This window comes from Camelus ferus, chromosome 24 (genome assembly GCF_009834535.1).
Source record: "Camelus ferus isolate YT-003-E chromosome 24, BCGSAC_Cfer_1.0, whole genome shotgun sequence".
In the NCBI taxonomy this organism is placed as follows: domain Eukaryota; kingdom Metazoa; phylum Chordata; class Mammalia; order Artiodactyla; family Camelidae; genus Camelus; species Camelus ferus.
This window is the reverse complement of record NC_045719.1, coordinates 8,596,147-8,617,569: the sequence shown is the minus strand read 5'-3', so window position 1 is coordinate 8,617,569 and position 21,423 is coordinate 8,596,147. Positions and strand designations below refer to the sequence as shown.

Here is a 21,423-nt window from a genome sequence, read left to right as displayed (position 1 = left end):
CTAAAGGACATTCCAGGTAAATTTGGGAAACATGAGGGTGGGAAACTGCTCTTCACTTGAGAAAAACTGAGTTTCAATCAGTTTTACTGAAACTAAGTCTGTGATCTTCACAAAGAGCCTGGCTGGCATCCTTGTCCTCTGCATAAATCACTCACAAAGCGAATTGCTTACAGGCAGGTCGCAAGGTTGAGGTAGGCCTGGGTACAATTAGGGTGCATTAGAAGAAGGCAATGCTGTCTAGCCCAGCAGGACAGTTAGGGGAAGATCTGTGAATACAGCAGCACGTGACGCATTGTGATGCACTTTGCTTTGGGTAGATTTAAAAAAAAAAAAGGAAGGAAGAGAAGAGAAAAGAGAGGAAAAGAAGGCTGGAGATGACAGGACAAACAAAAGCAATCTGAATGTCATGGACACTGGGATATATGAAACCACTGAGCTGGTACTTTTTCTGATCTATATTATAAATATATATATAGATAGACAGACAAATATAGGTATCAACACAGATAAAAAACAGGAAATAAAACAATTTAAAGCACTTCAAACCAAAACTTCTTGCTTTTACTTGGGTCAATTTAACCATAAAAAAATGACGTAGCTCTTAATTAAGAGGTTTGTAAAGTACTTAAGTTTGTCATTTTGTTGACAATTAAATGTAATTTCCTCTAAAAACTATTCTTAGGTATCAGCTACCTACACTGAACTGTTGGTTTAGATTATTGTACTACCAGATAAGATAAAATTTGAGATAATATACCAACTCTCCAGCTTAGAAAGAGTCTATACACTTACCCCCGAAGCTGTCGGTTGTGTTGTAGGGGAAGTATTTTTGCTGCAATCATCGGAGTTAGAAGAGGTGGAAGTTGGAGTCATGGGAACAGAATTATTGCTATTACCTGCAATAGTCAAAATTGACCTCATAAATACACATATACTCAACTGCTAAGGTTGGCAAATACTTTACAGTCAAATAGCATTTTGTTATATTTACCAGAGCAAGCTTTTGACTTATTTATGTTCTTAGGTTTTCGTTTCCTGGTTTGAATTCCCTCTTTTTTCATAGCAAGCGGTCGAGGCACCTAAAAAATTTCACATAGGCCATAAGTTTAATAAATATATTGAAGAAAAACCAAACTAACTAAAGACCCAACATCAGTACTGAAAGCCCTCATTTAAAAGAACTTGGCATAAATTTCAATCCAATTTTTATACACACTTCATAGATTTCAGCTGCACAAAGACTACACTTTCCCCATCAAATGCAGAGATTCCTCCAGAAAAAAATGGGGTGATTTGCCAGGGAGAATGTATTCCTTCAACTTAATGTTTATTGTTTTAAATAACTTCAATTACAGAGTAAAACCACTGAATACATACTTTTATTTCAAAGAGATCATGTATTGTTTTTCTTACATATACCAAGGTTATTTTTCTTTTTTAAAACTGATGTATTTATAATATCCTGTGCTATCCTTGTGCCAACTATAAGTGTCAAATATATTATTACTTTTTGTATAAAGTATTTGATTATATTCAAAATTTTAAGATACAAACTAGTTTAACTTTAAGATATAAACTAGTGCACTTCTAGTTTGTTCCATACTTTTTTTCTTCTTAAATGTACTACTTTTTAAGGGGTTAATACCATGTTATCAATTCTAAAATATACATTTCCCACATTTTGGTATTTCTAAAATTGGGATGTCCTACTCTGGATGTGCGAAAGTTTAATTGGCAGCATTTTGTTTGTTTCTTACTAGTATGTAAGATAATAGTTTCTATTATAATTAACAGGACCCTCAATTCACAAAAGTTCATATAGAATATCAGATTTTTCATTTTCATGCCCTCTCCTTTGATTTTATTTTAACTGAAACCATGTACAAACAAGACACCAGACACGTATACACATGAACAGAGTATGCAGCGCACCCCATGGAGTTTCATGTAGAGTCCACAAGCATTGCACACGGGTTCACCCTCAGCGTTTCTGCGCCACAAAGTGGTGGTTGTGGTGTGACAGTTGGCACAGGACAATCCAAGCCGCCGGGAGGAAGGCTAGAAAGCAGCAGAAGAAAGTTAAGTGTACAGATACAAGTGGTTTGTATGCATATGCTACATACATCACCATGTCTCGTCTCTGCCATCAACAAGCATGTACCTGGTTATTACAAATAAGAGGTTCCCTGAGAAAAAAGTTGAAGTGTAATTAGGTTGCCCTTTCTGGACCATAGAGTGCTCCATCCAATGTATACGTTTGACTTGCTCCAGCCTATTAGCATAGATTACAGCAGTCACAATGTTGCCAATGACTGCACGCATCACACAGTTGTCAGAGGCCTGAGATATAAGGGTAAGGAAATGCAGTCAAAAACTGCCTGCCAATGTGTTAAATGACTTAGGGGAGTCCCCACCTAATCTGAAAACTGAGATAATCAGTTCTCAGATATTTGCAGAGGAATAAACCAGAAATTGTAGAAGGGCTGATATGTATTAATAGAAATGGATTTTGGAAAATGCACAAAATTTTTGTAAAATATATTTAATACATCTCATTAATTATCATGACCGCCTATTGCCTGAATTTCTGTATTATCCATTTTACAAAGGAAATGCAAATTTTACAACATGGTGTTAGTGCTGACATTGTCTTATATATGGTGATACTGCTATATTTTATTACTGTCAGTATAGTACTCAACTTTTGCTCAAAGGGTTAAATGGTATTATCAGAAAAGACCAACAGCCTGGCATTGTCACTCTGATTTCCCTGTTCCCTTTATACCCATAACATCCTTAAATGGAATTTATTTCCTCTAAATTATTATGTGTGAATTATAAAGAGGGGGAATTTAAGCTAGGATAAATTTCTGCCTATAGTGGCAAAAATCTAAATTTGTCTTTAAATTACCTAGCCAGGCAACTAAAAATTGTGCCATGACTATGGGGAAAATCCAGGGACCAAAGCAAGTTGAAAGATACAGAATCAGGGAAGTCAGCCATGATGATTAATTTAAGAAAATATAAAGAATGGAAAACAAAAATATAGATTGAGCATCTATTGAACATTCAGGTTAAAAGACAGATTTCCAAATTCTTTGTTGGCAGATTTAAAAACTAAAATTGAATTTTGCATTTACAATTCACATCCTGTCAATATTACTGCAACATTACCTTTACAGACAAGCTATAAAACCAAAGGTAGACTAGGCAGCCTCTTAACACTACCACATTTTTGGTTGAAATGAGCATGCCTAGCTAACAGAACTATTTGGGGGAATTGCTTTGTTAAAATGATGAAAACATTAAAAAAAAAAAAAAAGTACACACCAGGACTTCTTTATTTCCTTCCCCCAGCCCCAGCCTTTATGGTTAAAAGAAAATAATTTCCCAGGAGAACACTCCTGTCTCTTCATAAATGTGAAATCAGTAAACTAGGGACAGGAAGGTCTTCATTTTATAAACAGGTCATTTATGACAGTTTCCAGTGGAATTTGGAGCCAATGTGAGGCAAACTTGTTATCAGAATTTGCCATTATAACAAAGGGCTTTATGACAGTCAACTGCAGATCATAAGTGAAGTCAGTCCCCATAAACATGTGAAATGAAGGTGAGTGGGTTATAAAAGTTCCTTGTAACGAGCGATCTCAGTTATATTCATCACTGACAAGGAATTCAAGTTACACCATAAATCTCTTATTTTGCAATGTATTACAGGTTCAAATTCACAGTGATTGGTTCTGTATTGCTGGCTAAACAAACTTCGGTTCAATATTCTATTTCTGAGAACTAACCTAGATCCAGCAAAACCATAAATAAGAAGCTCACAAGGAGAAGTAATTGATAGACACACCCTTCAATTGGTATCATTTATAACCCATTTACAAAGCACATTGGCTGACCTTGGTCACTGCCCAGACACCTGCCACACAGAAGGAAAACTAATAGACTCAGAGATGTTAAAAACTGAGGTTTTTTTTTTTTTTTACTGTAAGTGCACAAAACTCACACCACGATCTAAATATGGATGTTACTAGATCAAGTTTATAATGCCACTAGAACCTAAATGGCTCCTATTCTGCCAGTTTTTGCTCAATCTCGAGAAAATATTACCTTTCCAAGCTCAGCTAGTTAGTACTCAGCTCAATGTGCCTTTCCAAAAAAATAAGAATCAGTTTCATTGTTCATACACTAGCTAATACATGAAAACAAGGAACTTCCTTGGAATATTTTCCGGCTAGCACTTTTTCTTTTTTAATATGATGCATGTAAGAAAAATAAAAACTATAGGGAGTCAAGTACTGAAGTTAAAGATGCCCTTTGAAGAGAAGTTTAAGCTGTGGGAGGCTATAACAAGTCTAAGGCACATACACTCATTAAATTAACCTCGGCCACTTTATTTTAAATGCATTAAAAACAAAACAACCATAAAACTAATTGCTTCTCTTTAAGGTGTCAGACTTACATTGTGATGCAATTTCACTCTAATCTATTTAACACAAACAACATGTGCAGCGTTTGTTCCTGCTAATTAGAGTATAACAATTAAATAAATTACTTGGATACTTAAGATGTCTGGCATCTAACTGTAAAATATTTTACTTTAAAAGGTATTAGAGTATGAGAGCTGGGCTAAACAAATGTTAGCCTTACAGTGGGGCTTGTGGAAGCTTTCATTTATTTTCTCTAAACACTAGAGCACTAAATACCCTCTCCTTCTAAAAAACACACATGACAATAAGAGATTAATGCCTGAAGAAAATCAGAATTCCCACACTTTAAAACGTGTGGGGATGGTGAAAATCGTCTACTTGAGAAAAACATGGAGACTGCATTTTTTCTCAAGTTCTATGTAGTTCTCTGAACAGCCAGATTTCAAAATAACAAAGGTTAGAGTAAACAAATTTTTCACCAGACTCAAGGACAATCCAAAAGACGGATGGAATTTGGAGCTAAAACTAGTCTGACTCGGAGAAGAGGTGGAAGGGAACCAGAAGTAGACGGCATAGAATCAAAGGATGTGGGGAGAAAGGGAGGGTGGGTTCCTTGCTGCCGTATTCCATTTGAGGGGGTGTTACAAACAAGCGTGTTTTTTTCAAGAATAAAATCCAAACCAGACCAGGGTCTACAGGGAAGAAAAACTCCTTCCCTCACCTGACCTGGGGAAGTATACTCAGTTTTTCTCCTCAGAGGTTACCATCGTTACTAATTTCTTGAGTCTCCTTTCGGAATTTTTTCAGTGCATTTACAAGGACGCCTAGAGATATGTAAATACAGGGGGATTTTGTACTTTGAAAAGATGGAAGCACACTACACCTTCCCTTTTATCCCGCCATTTAAGAACGTCATTCTCTACATGCAAATTTGGGCAGGAGGCTGCCTTTGTCCCCCGGCCGCTGGTTTCGGGATGATGAAATGACTGGGGAACCGAGAGTCCCGCGGGCCCTGCGCTCGGCACGCCCCGGGCGCCCCCGCGGGGACAGGTGCGGTGCGGCCCGGCAGGCCGGGCGAGGAGACCCGGGGCCCCGCGCGAAGAGCGCCGCTCCGGGCCGCGCCGCGGGGGAGGGCGGCGCTCGCACTCACCACGCGCTTCTGCGGCTTGATGAGGGGCCGGCTGAGGCCGTTCATCTTGCTGTAGAGGCCGCAGGCGTTGCACAAGTAGTGGCCGGTGCCGTCCCGCCGCCACAGCGGCGTCTGGATGGAGCCGCAGTTCACACACTCGCGGCTCTCCGGCAGGTCCTCCAGCAGGTCTGCGGGACGAGAGGCCGGTGAGGTCGCGCCGCGCCCGCCCTCCCCACGGCTCCCCGCCACCCCGCTCCCTTCCCCACCGGCTTTCTGCTCAGCCGCCCAGCCGGGAGCCGGCTGTTGTCCACGCGATCGAGCTGCTGACCATTTACTTGCCCCATACTTCTGCAGCCCTGGGCGCGCCCGACGCAGACCCCAGGGAAATCGGAGACAGAGCTGGAAGCCCGGCCCGAATCATCTGCCTTCTGTCTCCAAGAACCTCAGAGTTGAGATGAGCCGTGGGGAGGTCGGTTTGGGTCCCCTGACCCCTCTTTTCCGGCTGTTCCCAAGTTTTTCAAAACTGAAATCCATCATAATTACAACGTGCCACTTGCCAAACCCCAGCAACTCGTGCAATATTAACAGTGGTCATGACCCCCGCCCCAACCTACAAATATCCCTGGACATGGGGAGGCTGCCTTTTTCACTTTTATCTCAAGTAATTTTTTGAAAGTATTTGCCCTATCTGCCAGCTTTCCCTTTCCTCAATAAAAAAGACAAATGAAATTAGAAATACTGTTCTTGGGCACTTTTGCCAGTTAATTAGAAAATGACTCAGGTCTCCTGGGGTGGGGGGTAGGCACTAAGATTAATAAGCAGAGACAAATGTTTGATTTTCATGCCACAGGGGCCAAACACTAAAATATTATGATCTCAAAGTGAGTCTGATTGCTTCAATCTACAAAATTTCTACAGATGGTTGATATTTTATAGATTCAGAAAATTACTAAGATTGTTCCAATGGTAAATAAAAGTATTTCCTATTTTCCTACACTAAAATTTTAATTCATGCAATCTGTTTAAATTGTATTTGTCATTTTGCTATTTGCTTAGTTTTCTGAAGTTCACAACTAACTTAAACCTAGTAATTAGAAAAAAAAGTCTTTATACTAAATGGTTGCAATCTCTATTACTTCCCCTTGAATCAGTTAAATATGAACAAATTATCTAAAATGAGATATGTATGTATTATGTACTTTTAAGTAGACTTTTAAAGAAGATCTCCTGTTTAGAGTTTTTATGTTTAAATGTTACAATCTGGCTTTCATTCAGGAGCATTTCTGAATCAATTTTTGAAGTAAATATTCAAATAGTTTTATTTGAAGATTGTGTGTACTAGCGAGACTTTCTATTCTTTCTCTTGCCCAAGCAGTTTACAGCTTGTGTCTACCATCTACTTTTGCAAAGATATTTAAATGTGACTTTGGCACACAAAAATCCTTAATTCCATCAATATTAATTTACCCTGCAAAACAGGTCTCCTTCCTCATCAAGAAATGAGTTTAAAAGGAACTACCATCCCACATAACTCGAGTTCAAAGTTGTCATGGGGATACTGCAACTTACAACACATCACAAAGATTTATTCTTCTCCGCCCTAAAAGCCACTATTGACTACGGTAATCAGTAAAATGCTCAGGACTTCAAGGACATTGAAGTTAAACAAGGTATTTGTCTTTGTTGTTGACTTTAAAATGTTACCTATCAGAGCCCCTCTCCATGAAGAAGTGGGACATTCCCTGGAGAACCCAGCCCCATGCCTGGCCTCCTTCTCCCAGGCTGGAAACAATAAAGACTCCCAGGAGAAGATAGTGTGGATGTCCTAGGTCAATCTCTTTAGTCAGCTGAAAACTCAACGACAAAAATTAAAGTCCATTTCGGAGAAATAAAATTTAGGAAGTTGGTTTATTTTTAATTAAGTAAAATCTACAGCTCTCATTTCCCTCCACTTTTTCCCACTAAAATAAGAAAAATGCTACTTTCTATAAACCACAAAATCTGATTGTGATGGAAGCTCATTCACAGGTTGCCCCCTATTCATCCTCTCTCTCCTAACTCGGCTGCTTTGGGTGCCTCTGGGGAGTGAAAGGCTCAGGGGAGAAGGGCACTGCCAGCGAATGTCATCCAAGGACCCAGATTATAGAACCTGATTCCGCGGGAGCTTGGGCACCACTGGACCCGGGGACAGAGCTCATCCTACGACGACTCCCCACCACCCACCACCACTACCAGCACCAGAGAGAAGTGAATGGAGCAGGTTCCCGGAGGCTGTCCGCACTGTGCAGGTTGAGAAAGCTCAGGGATCAGGTTTTAGCCCTGCTGTTTGCTCAAGTCAATTAGAGTGCCTCCCAAAATGGTTTATTTAAAAAAAAAAATCAAAGTGGAGAAGCAGACAATCAGTTAGGAAGCCAGGAAGAGTGGGGCTGGGGGTGGAGGTCTCTCCAGCATGAGAACACCTTAAGGATAAGCAGAGTTAGGGTCATTGCCTCCCCACCCCAGACCCCAGACTGACTTATTCTCAACACCTTCCTGCCTTCTTAAAAGACTCCATGTAAAAGCTGGGTGTTCCCAAACCCCTTTCCTTTTTTCTTTTTTTTTTTTTTAACATACTCTGGGTCTATAGAAGATTTTTCTAACTTTGCAGTGTCCTACCTAGAAAGTGAAAAAATTAGTGAAAGGATAGGCTAAGTTTCAAGTGAAAAACTTGACTTGTCTGCAATTGCACCCTCCTGCCTCTATAAGGATTTTCCTCACAAAGTCAATGACTTTAAATCTCCAAAGACTCAAAGATTATGACTTTTGGACTGTTTCTCTGTCCTCTGAAATGCTGGCAGACAAGGGCAAAGCAGTATGGAGATCACGCTAAGGTGTGTCCCAAAGCAGTCATAGCTGCCCCCTACCCAATTCACACAGCTTTTCAGATTCCCTGCTGGATTCCTGACAAAAGCCTCACACCCTAACCACCACCCCCTTCCCATCCTTTGAAGATTCAACTTCTTGTCTCTCTGCTCCCAGGAGCCAGACGTGGGTCCCTATGCAGCAGGAAAGGTGACAGTGCTCTGCTCTCTCCAAACCTCAACAGGGCTCCCACCCACTGCCTCTACATAGACCGTAAAAAGGCAGTCTCCAGGGCCAGCTTTACAGGGGAGAGGAGAGGAAGCCCAATGTTACTGAGAGAGGGTGGTCCAAATCTGATCTTTAAGGCCACTTACACTCAGCTTGTCTCTGAACACAGGCTGGCAATGCCTCACTTGATGCTAACTAATCAGGGACCCTAAGAGACTTGCTATCCCTAAATGAAGGGCTACGAAAATCCCCACCCTGGGGTGTGAGAGCACCAGGTAGGATCATTTGGGCTGATGTGCCTCCTTCATCTTTGCCACCTTTGTGACTCCTGCGGTTCCCCTCAAACAATGGGCAAAATAAACCAACTAAAAAACATTTTTTTGGTCTTAGGAGGCTGTCAGGTTTTATCAAACAAATGAATACAAAGAAGAGAGACCTGTGAAACCACCAAGGACTCAGAATGCTGCGGCCCAGGAAAGAAGCCAACGTGCCTTTTTCAGGCCAGACAACAATAGTTCACACCCTCCCTGCTTGAGCAGGACAAACGCTTTTCAAGACGGGGCATTTCCAGGTATTTTGACAATTGTGTTTTCCCAGTTAGCTCCAAACTGCCCCTGGTCACTGAAATGGAAACCATGAATGGGGCTGGAAACTGGAAAATTGTTGGGCTGAACTCGCAAGACTAGCTGTGGGTGCTCCAGGACCCCTGGTCCCAGCCTGGCAGGCGCAGGCGGGAGCAGCACCCCCAGACACGCGGCTCGCTGATGCCAAGCAAAAGGGCCCCTCCACCAGCTTTCCCCCCCGGACAGTCACAAGGCTGACCTCTCTTCTTTCCCACTCATTGAGGGGCAGGTAGATGCCAACTAGGTCCTTTTCCATTGTAGAGCTCTTTTCAACCTTCTCCTAGAGGAAAGCAAACAGCTTCCGAGAGTTGAACTGGATGAGGCTGTGTGAGAATCTGAGGAGAGGGTGAATCAAATGCCCAACACTCTCCTAAAGTTACCCCCCAAATGGAGTCTCACTCTTTCAACCCACACACACTAGGGTCTGCTACAGGGCTCAGGCCCTGTCAGTTCCCTCCTGGACTCTTTTGTCCCCAGTTGCCCACCCCAGTCACTATTCATCAAATCGCTGGGCCTCCTCCCAGGCACTGAGGTCTATCTGCGCATCTCTCTCTCCCGCGGAAAGGCACTGAGACAGTCCGCAAAACAGAAGCACCACACCAACACTGCCAGGTTCTGGATCACCCTGCTCAGGTCTGCAGATCCTGCCTGGGGCCAGGCCGACTCTGGCACCCAAATAGGAAAGCTCTGGAAACAGGGCGCAAGTCACTGAGCTGCTGCACACCCACTTGCGCCCCAGCGCCTCAGGCCCCCGCCCCAACGCTGTGGCGCGACCCTTACCTGCGCTGGGGCCTCGCGGCACAGGGAGCGGGGCTCCGGCGCGGCTCTGCAGGCTATGCAGCACCGGGGTCTCAAACGGTCCGGCAGGCCAGGCGGGCGTCAGCGGTGCTCCCACGTAGGGCGAGTAGGCGCTCGGGTGGTGGTGGTGATGGTGATGGTACGTCCCGTTCAGCGGCCGCGCCGCCGACAGCGAGCTGTACTGGTGCTCGCGGCCGCCCATGGCCGCCAGGCTGCTGCTGCCGCCGCTCACGCCGCCTGCGCCCCCGCCGCCGGCCGCCGCGTAGCCCCCCGGGTCCCGAGCCGCACCGTTGGCCATGGGCGGGCTGGGGGAGTAGGGGAAGCGCGCAGAGACGTGCGCCGCGGCGGAGCCGGCGCTGCCGGGCCCCGCCGCCCCGCTGCCCGCCGCGCCGCCTCCGCTGCCGTACGGGGGGCTGTCGGCTGAAGCCTGGGGCCAGCCCGGGTGCGCGCCCGCGCCGCCCGCGTGGTTGGCGGGCCCGCTGCTCGCCCCCTGCAGGTACGGCAGGCCGGGCAGCATAGAGCCCACGCGCGTGGTGGGAACGTAGACTGGGGAGCTCGCCGCGGCCGCGGCCGCAGCCGCCGCGGCAGCCGAGTGCACGAAGCCGCCGGGCGCGCCGTCGTAAGCGGCAGGCCCCTGGCTGGAGAGGGCGGCGAGGGTCTGGTACATCTCCTCGGGCTGCTCGGGTGCGAAAGGGCTCAGCTTGGCGCCGCGGCTGGACCACAGCAGCTTGCTGGCGGTCGCGGCCTGGTCGAGGTCAGTGAAGAGCAATAGGTCCTCCCAGCTCGACAGGGCGCCCCCGGGGCCAGAGACCCCGGGCGCCGAAGGTCCGTGGGGAGCCCCAAAGGGATGCGAGGCGTAGGGACTGAGTAGCAGCGAGCGGGCCGTGGGTCCCGCCGCCGCCTCCGTGTCGAGCTGAGGCGTCCTGCAATTGTTGGCGCCGCCGGGGCCGCGTTCCCCACCCCGAGAGCAGCAGGAAGAAGAGGAGGAGATGGGAGAAGGCGGCGTGGAGGGATCCCGAGCTGGAAAGGCTCCGGAGTCGCTGGCGTCCGCAGCCGCGGCCCCGAAGCGCTTCGGCAGGCACCAGCCGCCGTCAGTCAAGGCCATCCACGGTTTGGAGCCGCTCCAAGCTGACTTCTAGCTCCTGAGACCGGGTGGGGAAGGAGACAGGGTCGAGAGGAGAAATAAAAAAGTTATCAAAAGCGTAGGTACAACGTCTCACTTCTACTACGCTCCCTAGCTAATGAGATTCCTCAAAATCTCGTTCCTGCCCCGGGCTCGAGGGGTGGGGTAGGAGAGGGGCATGGAGCCTGCGCAGCAGCCACAGGGTCCTCCCAGGACCGGGCTACCCGCTCTCCCTCACCTGCATCGCTCGGGTCCCCTCGCCTTCCCCTCCCACCTCCTCCGCAGCATCCTTCATTCACGCGCAAGCCAGATCCCAGAGGTGACTGCGAGGCTGGCCGAGGTTTTCCTTCCGCCCCAAAGAGGCTCCCTCCCGGCCGATGGCGCACAAAGGAACTTTTAAAGTAGCTCTGTGTGTTGGCGCTGCCTTATCCCGCCTCAATACGGGAATCCTTCGCCGGGAATGCCACAGTGTGAGGGTTGCCTGCGTGGAAATCATTCGCGCAGGAAAGGCAACCTGTCCCCGAAAACGAAACCGCCGCTTTCTCCCATACTGGCTTTCCCAGAGCTTCCCGGACTGCGCTGACGAGACAGAACGCCGATAGAGAAATGTAACCCAGCCCAAGGAAGGTGGGGCGCCAGGGCGGAGACCTCAGTCTCAGAGCTTAGGGGCACGGGCAGTCCAGGGTGCTTGCAGAGCTGGAGTCTCATGCCCAACCCGCGTCCCCGCCGCGCCGCACACCTTAGATACGGCTCGCCTTTGCAGCCACCAGCGCGTGCGCTCACGCCGGCCGGGCCACCCCGGCCCATCCCGCAGTCATCCCCAGCCGCAGAAAGGCCAGACCATTCCGGAATTGAACGTAGCGGGGTGGAGCAGAGCGCAGAGAAAAGGAGGGGTAAATGCAAGGGGGGACGTAAGACCGCCCTGGAGCCAAGGCCACCCCAAAGGGGAGAGCAGGAAGAATGACAGGGAGCCTAGGAGGGGGTGGAGGAGGGAGGCGAAATGCAGCCGAGCTGGCCTCCTCAGGGCTGCTTCTCCAAATCACTTAGGCTCATCGGAGATAACCATACTAAAATTAATACCCACACACAGACCCGGGCTAGATAGCAAGAAAGAAGTCTCTGCCCGCCTGACTGCCGGCTCCCGCCCCTTTGCGCCGAGATAACTTGGAGATAAGGCTGCGCACAGATAAGCGCTTCGTGGAGAGGAAAAGACAGCAGAAGTTGGTCTGCGGTGTCCCAGGAACCTGGGAGTCGCTACAGCCTGCCGGGAGCGGAGAAGGCAGACACCCTCGGAGCCGCCCGCGGTCCGCAGAGGGCCGGAGAGCCGAGGCTGAGGGGCCTGCGAAGGGTGGGGGGACAGAGGAGGAAAGAGGGAAGCTCGAGCAAGAGAGGAAGCAGTCGAACCTCGGGTGGGCGCTGCGCATGGAGAACGGCGGTGGCAGAGGGTGCTCCCGAGCGCGGAGAGAGGCCGAGGGCGCCGGTAGGCAAGCGCGAGTCCGGGGTCTGCGCGGTGCTGCTGGTGAATAAAAAGGAGAGAGGAGGCGCCTCTTACTGCTCTGCCGGAAAACTGCAGCCTGCGCTCCTGATTGGACTCACCGAGCCCTAAACAAACAGCGCTCGCCGAAGGGTGCCAGGCTGTGGGTCGGAACTGCGCTCTGTGAGCAGCTGGGCGCTGGAGGTGAAGAGGAGGAGGAGGAGGAGGAGGAGGAGGGAGCCAGGGGAGGAGAGAAAAGAGGGTGGGGAGGGGACGGCGGGGGGAGGGGAGCACGCCGCCCGGGCAGACAATGAGCCCCGCGCAGCCTGCGGTTGTGGGCTGAGCTGCGAGCACAGCCCTGGGAGTGGGGGCGAGTCCATCCAGGGGGCGCCGATCGCCGGGACGCCGGGGGAGGGGCTGAGGTGGCAGAACGCCAGACCTGGCTAGCGACCCACACCCATTCCCCCGCCCCCGGTTACACGCGCACTCACGGGAGCGGAGTTTGCGGGGAGGGCGATGACTGCACAGCCCCATGCGGCCACCGCTGCTAGAGAGACGCGCCAGTTCCTGGGTCAACGCGCCCCCAGAATGAGAGGGGAAAGTGGCCTTCCCCGCTCCTCCTTCCACATTAAATGAGCTTTCTGCTCCGCAGTTGTGTGATCGACCTTAAACTTTCCAGAACTCTTCTTGAGACCCTAGGGCTCAGGTCGTGGTGGCCGTCTGGGGTCTAGTCTCCTGTGATCTAGGAAAAAAGGAACTCGAGTGCCCAGCTCCCTGACTCTGCCCTGCCTTTTTAGAAATGTACTAAATTCCTGGGAAGTTTCACGTCGGCACTCCTCAGCTAACCTTCGGGAACTTTTAATTCGGGGCCATTGTGTACTTAAGGTCAGTCCCTGAGGTGAGCAGAATGGAAAAGGGCTTCCACACCAGTCGCGCCCGGAGGTGCTCTCCGAGTTTTGGCGTCCCGTTTACTTTGAGCTTTCCCTGGAGAACTTCAGGTAAGTCTCAGATAAGTCGTTGGAAAGAGGAGGGGGTCACCTTCCCTGGTCCCAGCTTGAAATACCGCTTCCCCACCCCCACCCTCGCATACACACCCCTTCTTCGCTCCCTCCAAATGGTTATCACAAGTGTGTACAAACTGATACGGTCCTTAGCCGGCAAAGGGACTGGAAATGAACGTCGCGGGGTTATCAGCGCCGATCTGTCAGCAGGGAGTCGCGCGGCCGTAGGTTTGTCCGCGGCAGGAGCCGTGATATATGTCTCGCTCCCTTTCGCCCACAAAAAGGATTTCTTCCGACAGCTGTGACCCCAGAAGCCTGTCGGGAGAGAATTTTAACTAGGGCAGGAGGAGTTGTTTTGTGGGAATGGATTTTTACACTTTTTTTTTCCAGGTAAATCTAAGTAAATGATTTTCTAAAGGTCAGTCTCCCTGAAAGCGTTTGGGGTCTGTGTGTGTGTGTGTGTGTGTGTGTGTGTGTGTGCGTGCGTGTGTGTGTGTGTGTGTGTGTGTCCAGTTGGGGAAGGGAGAGGAGCCTGAGCAGAGTTGAACTGGGGTAGGTAGGAGCACAGTAAAATAGGGTTTCGAGAGATTGTGAGACCTCGTGGCTAAATGTGCTTCCTCTCGATGTAACTGTGAGCTGTGAACCTGCGTATCCTGGGGGGACAAGGGGACAGGGCCTGGCAGCGCGGGGGAGGAGGGTGGGAAATCGAGGAAGTCAACGATTCTTTTTTTTTTTTTTTTCATTCTTCGTTGTAAATTGCTGCTAAACACTTCTGAATTTTAAATTGCTACCGAAAAGGTCCATAAACCGTTCTCATCCAATTTAGTCACTTTTATTACATTCCTTTTTGCCTCCCCCTATCACTGCGGCGTCTCCCAGTTTCAGCGCGGCCGCAATTCCGAAAGACTGAAGGTAGAAAACTCTGGAACGGAGGCTGCCGACTGGAGCAGGATCCAGGAGCTTTAAAATTTAACCCGAGTTCGATCGAATAGGTCTACCAGAAGAGATAACCCTGCGTCCGCCATCCACTTAACTCTGACCAGGGCTTCCAATGCCTTTCTTTTGGTTTTTACCTGCGTTCCGACCAAATTTTTACGTAGACTGGGTTCTGCAGAAGCTCATTTGTAAGCAGTTACAGAAAGGTTGTGGGCATTTGATTTTCTCTGAGTCCAACTGTTCTTAAATATTTTGGGGGTTTGCTCTCAAAAGCAAAGTTTTCATTTTTAAAATTCTTATCTCGGTTAGGTGATTTCTAATGAAGACAAGTTAACAAATAAATCCTTCAACTAAGAGTTCAGGCTGTGAACGGCCTCCAAAGCCTAAGCCCCAAGGAGATCTGAGCCCCCTGAGGAGATCCGAGCGCGAACCTGACTCCTGCTGTGTGTATTTCTATTTCAAGTATGGGGGTGTCCGTGTGAATCTCCTTGGACAATAGCTGACCCCCAGGGACCTGCTTTTCCCGCCGCTCTGCAACAGCGGGGAGAGGGTGCGCTGGCCCCGGCACCGCTGAGGCAGAGGTGAGCGGCGGGACGCAGACCACAACGTGCTCATTCTAAGGCACGAAGGGACCCTCGAGATTCGCAATTACTTTTTAACATTGCCTAAAACAAAGGTGAAGGCAGGGAGGTCATTGCTCTTCTGCAGGTTCACGAATTGTTTTTTCGTTTTATTTAGACTGGTTTTCCAACCAAAGAAGAGAATGGGTAATGAAATGTTTTACTTGTTAGTTAACTTAAAAATAAAACAAAACTGACCCGTGGAGTTTATTCAGACAGAAAGCCAGGTTGCCTGACTCTTTCAGTTCGCAGTTTTCCCAACGCATCGGCTTTGGCCCTGGGGACAACACCCCCGGGGAGCCGCATATTTTTAAAGCCACCCCCACGGGCCCCAGGCCCGGCGCTCTGCGCTTCCTCTGAGCGTCCCAGCTGGTCTGAGAAGGAGCGGGGGAATAAGGGGTAAGGAGGGAGAACTGCACCCCAAGAGCTGGCGAAGGCCCTCAGAGTGCTCCAGGTAGGCGGGCTCCTTGAAGTTGCCGTTTTCTTCGTGTTTCCTTTCTTTTTTTCTTCTTTTCTTTTCCCTCCGCCGCTCTCTTCTTTGGACATTTGCTGATCTGAAACGAAATCGTTTCTCTCAGGACTCTTCGGATGCAAGGAGTGGCCCCTCTGGAGCGAGCCTGTCTCTCCGAACGGCCCTCTTCACCCTCGGAGAGGGGCTGGCTTTCGGGAGCCGCCTGTCCCCAGAGCTGATTTATTTGGGCCGCGCGAGCCACACCGCTCTTTGCGATTCGAATCCAGCCAGAACCCGGCCGCCAATAGGGCAGGGGGCGGGGGCTCGGCGGCCAAACGGGAAAGGGTGTTTGGGGACCCAGTCGTGCGCCGCTTCCGGAGGAGTTGCAAGACCCAGGCGAGGACACGGGTCACGATCCGCCTTTATCCCCGCAAACTGTTGTCATTTCACAAAGCTTCTGGGAGCTCCAGCAACGTTTCAGGAAGAAAAAGAATACATACAATTTCTGGCTTATCGTTTTAAGTTGAGCGGATTTTTTAAAAAAACAAATTTATGGGCCCTTCTTTCTTGTACCATATTTCTTCCCATCCTGGGGACACTTTGGCCGAAGGATATGGGGTCGCCTCGGCGACTCCCACCCCCGCCACCACCCGGGCCCACCAGCCGGGTCAGGGCGGCGCGTCCCCGGACTCGACGGCTGTCAGTCCAATGGAGGCGATCGCTTACAGTCTTGATGGTGGGTTTTGCGGGGTTTGTTGTTTAAATTCTCAAAAATCCCAAAATAATTAGTTAGAAACATCAGGTGGTGACGACGGAAGCGCGGCAAGTACGCAACCTAGAGGTCGCCCCAACCGCATACCCTGGCTCCCTGCCCCCGCCCGCCGAGGGTCACTGGGCTCGAAACACGCAGTACCCACGCCGGGCCCCGGGCAGTCGCGATCCCGGCCAGGCCCGGCGGCCCCGCGCCCCGCAGCCCCGGGCCGACCTCGCGCGCCGCCGGCGGCCGCCAGCACGGCGCGGAGGTGGGCTCGCTGCGGCGGCGCGCGAAAGGTCACCGCGGTGGCATTCCTCTCCGGGCGCTGTTTACGTGACTTAATGTACTTCATCCGCCGCGGGTAAGTTAGGGCCGCGATAAGGGGGCGGCCGGGGGAGGGTCGCTGTAAAAGCCCCAAGCTGGGCGCCTTCCAGCCCTCCCCTCATCCATTAACCTTTTTACTTTCTTCTTCCCTCTCTCTTTTAAAGCTTGTTATCTAGGCCACCCAATGACCGACGAGAGATTTTCCCTCCCCGCTTCTTCCAAGGCCGCTTTAAACCAAATAAATTTAGCTATTAAGGGCCACGATGTCTGACAAAAGATCGAAAGGTGTCTTTCCATGATCGCTTAAAGAAGCGAAGGAGAAGCTTGTAGCTCTCGGATCCCGATAAAGACATTCCACACCGGCGCCGGCCTCCCTCCTCGCGGCCTGCTTGCGTCCCGACTCCCTGAGATCCCCACTTGGCGGCCCAGATCTCGGATAGGCCCCGCGGGACTTGCGGCCGCTGACCAGGGAGTGCGGAGGTCCCCAGCCGCCTGGCCGGCGAGGACCAAGCCCAGGGATCCCGGGAGCTGTGGGACTCCGGGCCGGAGCTGGCCTCCCCAAACAGCCCCGCTGCACTAGACAGAAAAACTAAACCGAGCTCAGTGAGACCCACATCACTGTCCCATTTTGATTGTTTTCTGATACTGAATAATACTACAAAGCCAGACCACCCTTACTTTCTCGCTCCCACTCCTGGCGGTTCTGCCGAGGGGCAGTGTTGCTCCCCATTTCTGGGCGTCGGAAGCAGACCTTTCGAATCCTACTCAGAACATGGTGGGTGGAAGGAACACCACCTGACTCACAGTGAGGTTGAGGAAGAGGGTTGGACATGCAGAATAACAGTGTGCAAGGGGGAGTCAGAGGTCCAAATATTTGGTCATCCTCAGGTTGTCTGGTTATGAAGTGTGGTATTTTTTTGTTATGTTGTTGTTGTTGTTGTCACTGTTATTATTTTTATCTACTACTGTCATCACCACATGAAGCTTAGGGCTGCCAGCTGGGCTGAGGCCCTACCCCTGGAGTCATCCCCTCCCTTTTACCAAAGGTGAAGCAGGGAATGGCCAGTTTCCTGATCCAGGACAGAAAAGTAGGTCTGGGGAGTCAGAGGCCATGTTTTCAGTCTCCTGCACTGAGTCACTTCTTGCCTTAAGTGGTTGGAGCATCTCCATACTCCAGGCCCACATAAGCCTTTTCTACCACTTTGTAGCAGGTGAGGTAGAAGATGAGACCTCCGCCCCTTGACTTCCCTCCTACTGGGCTTCTTCCGCCATCTCTGCCCTCCCTGCCTGTTCTTCTCTGGCAACCTTGGAGACAGGACAGAATTCCAAAAGGCAATTCAGCACCTTCAGCTTCTGTCTGTCCCTCACGCTGTCCCTCAGAAGTTAAGGATTCCTCTCTTTTCTCATCCCCTTCTCCAAATAAGGTGAACTCCAAAATCATCTACCTTATCTACTCTTTACTTCTTACCCACCCTCCAGGGGTGGGAAAAATTAGAACATCAGAGGGAAAGGGACCATTTATACTCTTAAGAAGGTGAGAGAGATGCAGAAATTTCCATCCCACTAGACAGCCAAAACTTGGGCTTAGACCTCAGATTTTGCAGGTATCATTAGGTCTTTTAGGCATTGCCAATTCTAGGGTCAGGGTCCAGATGCCACTGGCCCAGAGCTGTCACAGCTCAGAGAGCTTTGGGACTGGTTTTCTTTTTCCAGTGGGGCAGGGGGCATTGGGTGTTGCTAAGGGAAGCAGAAAATAGGCTTTTGGAGATTTGCTAAATAGCTAATGCTCCTTCCTGAGTCAATTAAGAAAAAAAAATGCCCAAGAAATAAAAAATTACTGCATTTGTCACCCAGAAATATGACCTCTCCCTTCAGCTATGTTGCAAATATGCAGAGAATTAGGACCCATATGCAGTCCTCCAGTTTCCTGCACTTGCCCAGCAGTACTGAGTAGGCACTGCACAGAGAAGAACTAGGAGAGTTAGCTACCAGTTTTGAAGTGTTTACAGTCTAGAAGGTTGGCACTTCTGTAGAGCCGGTTAGGCAAAGTACCACAACTTCCAAGATGGAGGGAGATGTCTGAGCCTTTTTTCTTTCTCTAGGAAAGTACCCAGGCTCAGCTTTTCCTCTAAGCTTCACAGTGAGTTTATAAACAAGGGGGTTGCTCTAGCCCACACACTGAGGATATTCCTAGGAGCCCAAACTCTGGGCCAACCTGCCTGGGTTTGAATCCTGACCTCACCCCTTCCTAGCTGAGTGACCAAGACAAGTCACCTAATCTCTCTGCCTCAATTTCCTCATCTGTAAAATGGGTTTGATAAAAGTATTGTTGGGAGGATTAAATGATTTCTTAGATGTAAAGGGCTAAGAATACCCAGCACAGAGTAAGCACTAAGTGTGAACTGTTATTTCCAATATCTATATTGTAATAGATTCACATATGCTGCATCAAATTTCAGTTTCTTGGGTGTCCTATCTGTCCCCTGGAGCTAAATTAATTCCCAGGAAAGAACTTCTGGGAGCACTCATTCAACTCAGAGACCTTTCATTCACCAGAGGTGTCAAGCTTTTCCTATGTACGAGCAATGAGGATTTTATCTGTTGCATTATGGTAGGAAAGGGCAGGGGGCGAGACAAACATAGATCTTTTACTTGCTTTTGGTTCCTTTGAAGATGAAAAATTCCTTGTTGTTCCCCTTGCAAATGCCAGCAGCAGACTCCAATGTCTTCTACAGGACAAAGATAGTAATCTTGACGCTCATCCTCTGCTCCAAGAAAAGAACCCCATAGATCAATGACAAGATCCTAGCACAGGGGACTATGTTCAATACCTTGCAATAGCCTATAATGAAAAAGAATATGAAAAGGAATAAATATATAGAACTGAATCACTATGCTGTACACTAGAAATTAACACAACATTGTAAACCAGCTATACTTCAATTTAAAAAGAAAAAGAAGACCCCAGTCCTCAGCAGCACCCCTCCTTGGGAACTTCTTTCTGGCAGGAGATAGGAATGAATTAACAAATGGGGCCACAGAAAAGGGCAACCTTGAGGACCGGCATTAGATATAAGGGGAAAAAAAGAACTAATTAAAGTGATCTGGTCATCTAACTACTTTCATGTTTTTACCTTTCAATTTGGTATTGCTGTTTGTGCTGGAGACTTATTCTACATTAATCACATTTTGTTAAGGAATTTTAAAAAAAAAAGTAAAGATCTATGAGAAGCTAGGGGACCCATTATTGGCAGAGGAAAATCTAGACCATTCCAGAATTTTTTCAACTGATTTTCTGTTTTATTTTGTTTTTTTCTTATAGCACCCAGTCTTCTAAAAAGAGATCTAAACCTCACTAACAAAAATTTTAAAAAAGAAATCCATGGGACATAACAAAGAATACCATTCTCTAGATTAAATGACAGGGAAAGAGGTTTGTTTTTCAGGAGGGAGCATAAAAGTCTTCCCCTCTACACAGGTTTTCTGGTGGGTTAGTGCCCAGAGCCTGTTTTTCTCTTGTCTCTGACAGTTCTGATCTTCCCTGGGTTTGATTTACTGAGTGCTGTCATTTCTCTGCTCTTTACTTTCACAATCACACATTCAAACCTGATAAAGTTCAAGACCCTGAATACTCACAGCTTTCCCAGATTTACAGTCCCACTGCCCCCCACCCCGGCCAGTGGTCCCAAGGCTGATTGAATCCTCATGGACAGAAGCCATGGGGGATCAGCAGAGAGCCAGCAGGTCCACGAGGGTTGGATCTACAAGGAACGTTAGCCCCACATCAGCTCTGTTAGTCAAAGCGAACCTTGGTAGCTTCCTTCCCCTAGAAAGTGACTGCGGTCTTATTTTCGCTCCAGCTTCCAGTCTGTAACCTGCTTGTGGGCAGGGACTGGATTGGTAACTTGCAAATTTTATAACTAGTGAGAATTGGATGTAAAATCTTGATCAGCTTCCATGATTCTCCTGGACCTACTAAACAGCCTTGTGATCAAGGGCAAGCCACTTAAACTCTCAGTGCCTCAGTTGCTCCATCCATAAAATAGTAGAAATATTACTTTCTACAAACGTTAATCACGAACTAATGACTTGAGTCCTCCTCCCTGGGTATTGCTCTGTCAAGGTCCCAGGAGAACCACTAGCATGTGTCTGATCTGGCTGTTTGGATTCTGTCAGGTTAAAACAAACCTACAAGTTAATCTAAATACTATACCAATGGGCTAAGCAAAAGAAGTGATTCATCTGCAAAGACTGAGCAGTTAAATTAGGCTCAAGTTTTCAAACCCCTGAAATCTCTTCTGATGGAAGATGCTATCTAAATATTCTTTGCCTATAAAAATGTAATAAGTCAACTAAATCACAGAACAGTGGCGAAAAGCAATTACTGACCATGAATGCCCTTATTTCCAAAATGGTGACTATATGGGGACTTCATATTTACAAAATAAGTAATTATTTTACATGATTTAATGTTTTTATTTATCTTGACCTATCAGAATTTTCTGAGTAAGGTAAGCAACACTTTAAGTAGGTCTTTTTATTTGTAATCACTGTTCCAAATCCATGAACTAAAAAAGTTTTTTTTTTAATTTTTCCCCCTTTAAAATTCATATTCTAAGGGGTAGGGTCTAGCTCAGTGGCAGAGTGCATGCCTAGAAAGCACAAAGACCTGGGTTCAATCCCAGTAC

General features: G+C 48.3%; 1 protein-coding gene and 1 long non-coding RNA gene across 8 annotated transcripts in view; one reads left to right on the top strand and one right to left on the bottom strand.

Annotated features, from left to right (window-relative positions):
• Positions 1-12,734, bottom strand: part of GATA6 (GATA binding protein 6) — a 59,907-nt gene extending 47,173 nt beyond the window's left edge. For 2 of the 7 annotated variants that reach the window (XM_032467515.1, XM_032467516.1), the window contains exons 1-6: positions 12,580-12,734; positions 10,035-11,194; positions 5,584-5,750; positions 1,933-2,058; positions 992-1,079; positions 793-896 (exon numbers count right to left, since the gene is read on the bottom strand). In XM_032467515.1, the coding sequence (XP_032323406.1) occupies positions 793-896; positions 992-1,079; positions 1,933-2,058; positions 5,584-5,750; positions 10,035-11,157 (1,608 nt within the window). In that variant the 5' untranslated portion in view covers positions 11,158-11,194; positions 12,580-12,734. Of the gene's footprint in view, positions 1-792; positions 897-991; positions 1,080-1,932; positions 2,059-5,583; positions 5,751-10,034; positions 11,195-11,413; positions 11,782-11,914; positions 12,484-12,579 lie in introns of those variants that run through there. The other 5 variants (XM_032467517.1, XM_032467511.1, XM_032467513.1 and 2 more) reach the window with 5 other exon arrangements.
• LOC116659678 lies at positions 12,717-20,078 on the top strand. The gene is made up of 3 exons (XR_004315046.1): positions 12,717-12,853; positions 13,535-16,772; positions 16,900-20,078. It is a non-coding gene; the product is annotated as an uncharacterized LOC116659678 (long non-coding RNA).
• The last annotated feature ends 1,345 nt before the right edge of the window (positions 20,079-21,423 follow it).